The 7,512-nt window shown below is 50.1% G+C and overlaps 1 protein-coding gene across 1 annotated transcript; it reads right to left on the bottom strand.

The window, feature by feature from the left end:
- Positions 1-4,638: 4,638 nt before the first annotated feature.
- DRD5 (dopamine receptor D5) lies at positions 4,639-6,099 on the bottom strand (the record flags this gene model as incomplete). Its single annotated transcript, XM_082482232.1, has 1 exon — positions 4,639-6,099. One exon carries the CDS (start codon positions 6,097-6,099, stop codon positions 4,639-4,641), a length of 1,461 nt encoding a protein of 486 aa, XP_082338358.1.
- Between the last annotated feature and the right edge of the window lie 1,413 nt (positions 6,100-7,512).

Genomic DNA, 7,512 nt, shown 5'->3' with positions numbered 1-7,512 from the left:
GAGAGGCAATTTTGGCACATACAAACAGCTGAAGGACTTGTGACCTCTCAAACTTCCAGTCTGATGCACGTTCTGAACACTGCCTCCAGTCTTGTCAGTCTCTTGAATGCTGAGTTTATACATGATTGACTTCTAAATGGTGTAAGATTGTCCTTAGTGTTACTTCTATAAGAAGCCTTCCTAATTTTGAAGCCTTTTTTTGTTATATATTACAAAAACACCCGAGTTCTCAGTGGGGAGCCTCCCTGCAGAGACACATCAGATGCGGCTTGCCAGAGTAAAAAACGCAATGAAAGCAAAGGGATAAACTACCAAACTTACCAAAAAATACTGCAGTAATTTTTCTCCCTTTGAAAAGTGTTTTGTTTGTGTTCACTTCTGAGAAAGTCATCTACGTTTCTTTAGCTTGGGGGAAAAAAAAAAAACACTGTACAACCCACCACCCCTTGTTAAAGCCGGTGCTGTTAAAAGCTCTTTGGGGGTCTGAACAGGGAAAGCGTCTTCCTGGTGTTTGCAGCATTTTACATAAAACACTGTACTTTCATGTCCCCCATGTCCCAGCTTCTTAAAAATGAACTAAGATACCTTCAGATCTTCTGTTCTTTCACTAAAAGAAAAGAACTCCTCTGTCATTAGTTAACTCAGACAGAAAACATACAGACTACTGATATACTGACCCTCCTTTGGTACGGAGTTATCCAGGACTAACAGAATAAGCCGTGACAGAAGATTTGGCTGGCTCAGAGGTAATTTAACAGTGACACGTACTGCAAGGTAAGATATACAAACAGTAACACAAAATAGAAACTGAAAATAACAGGGGATCTTGAAGGTCAGCCGTCACTCAGGACAGACTAAGTAACAATGACTCAAAGCTAAACTGCGCTGTACGCTCAAATCATTAAAGTACAAAGGACCAAAAAAAGAAAAAAAACAACACACAAACATAAAAAACTGAGCTAGCAATAAGTGATCATGCTTAATTACGGAGTAAATGCATGACAGGAGCAAGGTGACTTTCACAGAAGAAAACATGTTGATGGGAGGCACAAAACCATTGGCACAGACGAGTTCCAGAGTGACACCACAGGGATATGAGGATTATAAAAACCTACTTGCACTTCCAATGAACTCTGCTCTACGGCCAGGCAGATGCATTAGTCCTTAACAGGGAAACCATTAAAAAAGTAGGGCAGCAGTTTCATCTGAGAGAAACCAGTTTAAAAAAACCTTTTTGGGGATGTTTTCATTAAAACAGTCAGCTCCTTTTGATAGTTCAAGGCAAGATACACATTTCTTTAAAAAGTTTATCTTCCTAATTCTAAATATGCTAGCAACAAATTGTCCCTATGTTACAAGTCAAGAAAAAAGGTTTTCTTTCATCTCTGTAAGGTCAATCTGTGCTCCCAGCAAAAATGTACCTTCTCTCTGTCTTTCGAAGCAGAAACGTTCCCTTTCTGATGCTCCTGGGCTCCAAGGGATGAAGCCCCCTGACAGGTACATATTCCAAGGAGAGGGATTACATCGCAGAGCCACCATCAGAAATAATTTAGCAGCTGAAGTCATAAACTAAAAATTAATAATGGAAAGTGGCAATTCGGCCATTTTTCTGCATTGTCCTAATCACGCTCCCAAATTCTGGGGGCAGGCTAAAAATTGCCTTCCTTCAGATCTGAGATAAGCCTAATATTCCTAATATATTATGAATGTAGCCTAATATTTAGCTAACGTAAGTTCCTAACGCTCTGTGCAAAGTTGTTATATAAACCCACTGATGGCGATGTCATCTTCTTGCACCCCAGCATAAGCCCACCCTCTTATTCCAGAAACGCAGGCAGGTAAAGCCTCAACGAGGGGGAAAACACCGGTGAAGGGGATGCACTCGCATCTTCTTGTACGCATCTACCCCTCCACCACACCTGCTGGGAACTGGATCCAAAGTAACGGCCACGCCACCAGCGCGGGGATTATTTTGAAGGGGAAAGGCTACCTGGGGAGGTGGGGGGACACCCTCTCCACTGTTACTGCCGAAACTGTTCTGCTGCTGCTGGAGCAGGGTGTAACACGCAGCGTCAGACTGCACAGCCTGTGGGCACTCAGGAAGAGATCACGTTTTCCCTTCCCCACTTCCCTGGGCTGTTTCTGATTTAATACGGGCAAAATTGGATAAAATACAGGTGTTGGCCTGGGAGTGGGAATGAGCACCAGGTGCCTGCACCTCTTGCGCTTGGATATCAGAGGCTTTTTGCACAGATCCAGAAAATCCAACATGCTGCGTTAGCCTCAAAATTTGAGTAGTAACTAGAAAATGCAAAAACATAAATTCTGGTGGGGATAATTCATCACTGCACCACCAGAAGCAGTTTCCTTCATATATATTTGGGAAAATGATTTTACTCTGGGCAAGCTTATCCAACCACAGAATCACAGAATGATAGGGGTTGGAAGGGACCTCTGGAGATCATCTAGTCCAACCCCCCTGCCTGAGCAGGGTCACCTACAGCAGGTTGCACACGATGGCATCCAGGCGGGTTTTAAAAGTCTCCAGAGTGGGGGACTCAGCAGGGCTAGAACTGTGGTTAAGTCCTGACAACATACCATTGCTTTAGTAAAGGAACAATAACACACTCACCCTCGGTGCCAAGCCGCTAGTAGGTTAAACCTGGTTAGGGGCATGAGATTTCTGTTTTTCAAGCCGCCCTAAGCCACAGTCACAACACCCTTTTCTGAAGACAGCTGTAAAGGGACATTACACTGAGATTTCGTATCAACAGCAAAGAAAACGCTCAGGTAGATGTCAATCTTCAGCAGCAAACAGTTGAAAAGACAACTCAGGACACCGATATAGCCAATTAATATCAAAGACTACACACACAAAATGTTGCTTGCAGACAAAACCGGATTGCAGCAGAGGCGACCACAAAGGGATTTCAATCGTACGCTTCCTGCACTTCTTCCACCTCATATCCCAAGGGCAGGTATGACAACCCCAAAGCAGTATGAAGGGCCTGACTTCCAAAGAGGCTCAATACTAAGTCCGTAACATTCACAAATCCCAGGATCTGGTTAAATGACTTCCCCTGAACCACGCTTTTCCCCCATACATCATATAGGTGCCCTCAGTTCCCAGCTGGGCAGGACGGGGGAGCCCCCAGGTCAGGGCCATGAGGAGGGAGTGCTACTGAATCCGCACCTACAATTCAATTTAAGTCTGCCCACCTCATGGCACGGGTATTTTTAAAGGGTAAATAAATTCAAATGTTCTTCATTTCATAAGCCAAAACTTGAAATAAATATTGGGATTGCTTTTACTACCTTTGATCGTTTGCCTTGGAAATAAGATCACTTTTGATTTCTGAGCTGAAAGCTTACAAACGTTTCTAAATAAAATATTCCATTTGATGTAAATGTTTCAATAGAAACAGTTTAAAATAGTCTTTTACTATTTTTAAAGACTGCTTTAAAATGTTTTGTAGAGCCAAAGCACTTAAGTATATTTAAGTTCCGGTGAATAAGTAAAAATACATCAACAGCACTTTTTTCTTCTCTTGGTTTGAATGAGTTGTCTAATGTCTACACTGGGAAATGCTGATTATTAACATCATTTTCAAACACAGTTATTGTTTTTAGATGCATCCAGCTCCTAATTCTACCACCGAACTCTCCTCATTAACAGTATCTTTAAAAAGTAAGTTCAAGTATAGACTTAAGTGGAAAGTTTTAATAGCTTGTAGGTATGTATACTTGATATTCTTAGCTGCAGAGAGGGAGAGCATCAGTTATAATACTAACGAAAAAGAGGCATAAATCTAGCTGTAAGTAGAGCCATATAAAAGAGTTCATTTAAGTCAGTCATTCCTACGAGCCTTGCTTTTTATTTTCTATACAGACTATTTGCTTTCAAAATAATAGGGTTTAGCTGTTAGTCATTCTAACCATCCAAATAGAAATGTTAAAGATTGAATACTTGTTGTAAACCTTTCAGGGTGATAAATGAAAGATAATAACCCCTTGATCAATGTAACTTTTTATTTATTCATCTGGGAACATGGCAAGGTTATCATAGGCAACAACGCCGCCTAGGAAAACATGGATTTCACATAAACTGTTTTGGCAGAAACACGCATTTAAATAATCATCCAAATCACCACCTCACTATTTCTATCTTAAAAACAAAACAAACAAACAAAAAAGAAACAACAAAAAAAAAAAAAAAACAGAGAAAAAGAAACATAAGATCTGAACAAACGAACAGCCTAGAATTTTTTTCTATTTAACGTCTATGCCAGCCACGTCTATCCCTGATTTTAGAAGTTGTGATACTTAGCACTGACAATGGCACCCTTCATTTGCAAACACGTTATAAACAAGAACTGACTGTAATTATACCACAATACCTCACCACAGCTAATCAAAACGACTGCCTGGTCCTCTGTCAGCCTGGGGAGGTGCTGCATTACGCTTGTGCTGCCAGCTCCCTGTACGGCAGTGTCTACAGCCTGCAAAGTGCTACACCTAGAAGTGAGTTTAGCATGAAGTGACTGACCAAACTATAGCATAAAATCAAGCAGGTTTTTCCACTCAGTGCTAATATTTCGTTGTATAATCCAGGAAGGACTGACCAGGGCAGGATGTAATTTAATGTAAACCATTTGGAGTGAAAGGTGTTATTTTGCCTAGCGAGATCTCCCCCTCGCAGTCCAGCTCACAGACAGAGTCAGTGGCAATCTCATGGTCGGGGGAGATCTGGGACATCCTATCAAAAGGGTCCTCGCGGTTTTCCTCACAGTCAACCATATTTGGGATCATGTTAACATAAGCAGTCACTATCTCCTTATGGAAAAGGGTGTCCTGGTTGTAAGAGATAAGCTCGTTGCTTATATTAACAGTCTCTACTGGAGTACTAGAGCAAAACTGACCACATCCCAGGAGGTTGGAGAAGACCTTTCTAAAGTCAGCATTGAAGGCATAGATGATGGGGTTGAGAGAGGAGTTGGCCCAACCAAACCAAACGAAGATATTAAAGGTGGTCTCACTGACGCAAGGAAGGCCAGCATGGGGGTCACTGGGTGGGCTCTCGCAGAAGGGAACCATGCAGTTCAAGACGAAGAACGGCAACCAGCAGCAGACAAAGACACCCATGATGACAGAGAGAGTCTTCAACACCTTGGTTTCTTTCCTGATGGAGGACTTGAGGCTTGTGTGATGGTGGCAGTCAACGTGGCTGCTCCGGCAGCTCTGCGCGTGCTCGGCTGCTCTCTCCAGGGAAGAGATCCGACGAATCTGCACCTGGGCAATGCGGTAGATTCGAGTGTAGGTAACTATCATGATAGCCACGGGGATATAAAAACTGATCAAGGAGGAGGAAATAGCATAAGTCCTGTTGAGGCTGGAGTCACAGCTCTCTGACGGTCCAGTGAGGGTATCATTGCCGTCAGAGGTCCCATCAGAGGGTCTCATCGCTGCTAATGCCACCCATGTGGTGCTCATGTCTTCCGCCCAGGTGGTGACAGCACCCGCTGCTGCCCAGTCAGCGCCAAATCCATCCCCGATATCACCAGCAGCAACAACATCCCCCCCACCTTTGTGCCAGTTGAGCTGGACAGGGATGAAGGAGATGAGCACAGACAAAGCCCACGCCACGCTGATCATCACCAGAGCCAACCGTTGGGTCATCTTCCTCTCATAGCGGAAAGGGCTGGAAATAGCCCAGTACCTGTCCACACTAATCACGCATAGGTTCAGGATGGAGGCCGTGGAGCACATGATATCGAAGGCCACCCAGACATTGCAGAAAGCCCCAAAGGGCCAGTACCCGGCCACCTCAGCCACCGCCTTCCAGGGCATGACTAGCAGAGCCACCAGCAGGTCCGAGACAGCCAGAGACACGATGAAGATGTTGGTCACCTTGCTCCTCAGGTGCCGGTAGCGGACGATGGCCGCGCACACCAGCACGTTCCCAAAGAGCGTCCAGAGGATGAGCAGAGCCAGCAGGCTGCCCGCCGCCACCTGCGCCGCCCCGGGGGCGCCCGACGGACCCCGCGCCCCGTCGGGGGATCCCGCCGCCGGCGGCAGCGGGCTCCGGCCGCCCCGCAGCATGGCTGGCGGCTCCCGCCGGCGGCGGGGCGGCGGCGGTGGCCGGGACGCACCGAGCAGCCAGCGCCGCCCGGCCCCATGGGGCCGCTGCCCCCTCGCCCCGCCGCCACCCCTGCCGGGAGGGATGCCTCCCCGGCCCCGCCGCTCCGGCGGCCCCGCTCCGCGGCTCAGCGCGCCCCCCCAACCCCGCTCGGGGTCCCTGTCCCGCCGGCCCCTGCCTGGGGTTCCCGCTCGGCGGCTCAGCGCGGGTCCCCCTGCCCGGGGTCTCTGCTCCGCGCCCCGCGGATCCCGCCTGGCGTCCCCGCTCCGCAGTTCCGCGCGTTCCCCTGCTCGGGGGTCTCTGTCCGTGGGCACCCGTGTGAGAATCTGCCCCGCGACTCCCCCCCCCTCCCAGCCCCCGCCTGCGCTCCCCCGCTCCGGCGAGACCCCGCCCGGGGGTTCTCCTCCGCTCCGCCGCTCAGCGCCCTCCTCGGGCTCCCCTCCTCGGGCTCACCGCTCCGCGGCTGGGCGCGCACCCTGCTCGGGGCTACCCGTTCCGCGCCCGCTCCTCGAGGTGGCGGCTCCGCGCTGCGCGGCTCCGCGCCTCCAGCCGGCTCCCGCCCGGGCCGGCGGTTCCGCCCGCCCCTCGCCCGCCGGGGCTCCCAGCGCCGCGCTGCCGGTTCCCCGCTGCCCGCTCGCCGGGCCGGCCCGCCCGCCCCCGCCGCCCTCTGAGCATGCTCCGCCGCCGGGGACGCCCCGTCGGGGCTGCTCCGCAGCGGGGCTGGCGGGGGACGGGACGGGACGGCGCGGCGGGGGCGGCCGCCCTGCCGCTCTCCTTTTGCCTTTCCCCCCTCCCGAAACCGAGTCATCCTCGCAGGTGGGGTGGTTTTTTTTTTTGCAGCCGTCACCGGCTTTGTGCGGTGGTTCCGCGCAGCCGGTGGGAAGAGGAACGGGGAAATTCCTTCCACCACCCCGCCTCCTCCCGCCAGCATCCCCGGGGGAAGCGGGGCTGTCGGGGCCGGGCACGGCCGCAAGTCGCTCGGCTTCTCTCTCGCTGGGAGCGAACGGGGCTGAAAGGTGCCGGGGCGGGGGGGGAGCGGGACGGGCTGGGTTGCTTCCGTAGGGGTGGGAAACGTAGCCGAAATCGGTAATTGCTCCAGAGGGTTCTGCTTAGGCGACCGAGACGCATTAGAAGCAAGAAACCCGGCAAACGACATCCGAGTCTCTCTCTTTGCAGCTCCTTGGTGGGATGAATCATTCCTCTCGGTAGGGCTCCAGCCCAGCTCGAAAGCGGAGTTGCGACCCCGAGCAGGCCGGGTGCGAGTGCTGCGCTGCGCTCACATCGTGCCCGTGTTTCAGAGAACGTGCTTCAGTGATTTTTATTCAAAATGGTATGGATTTAGTTTCCCCCAAACTTAATTCTTTTTTAAAACCGTT

Source organism: Vanellus vanellus (genome assembly GCF_965231255.1).
Source record: "Vanellus vanellus genome assembly, chromosome: 4".
NCBI classification, from domain to species: Eukaryota; Metazoa; Chordata; class Aves; order Charadriiformes; family Charadriidae; genus Vanellus; species Vanellus vanellus.
The sequence above is the reverse complement of the archived record's forward strand: the minus strand, read 5'-3'. Positions and strand labels throughout refer to the sequence as shown.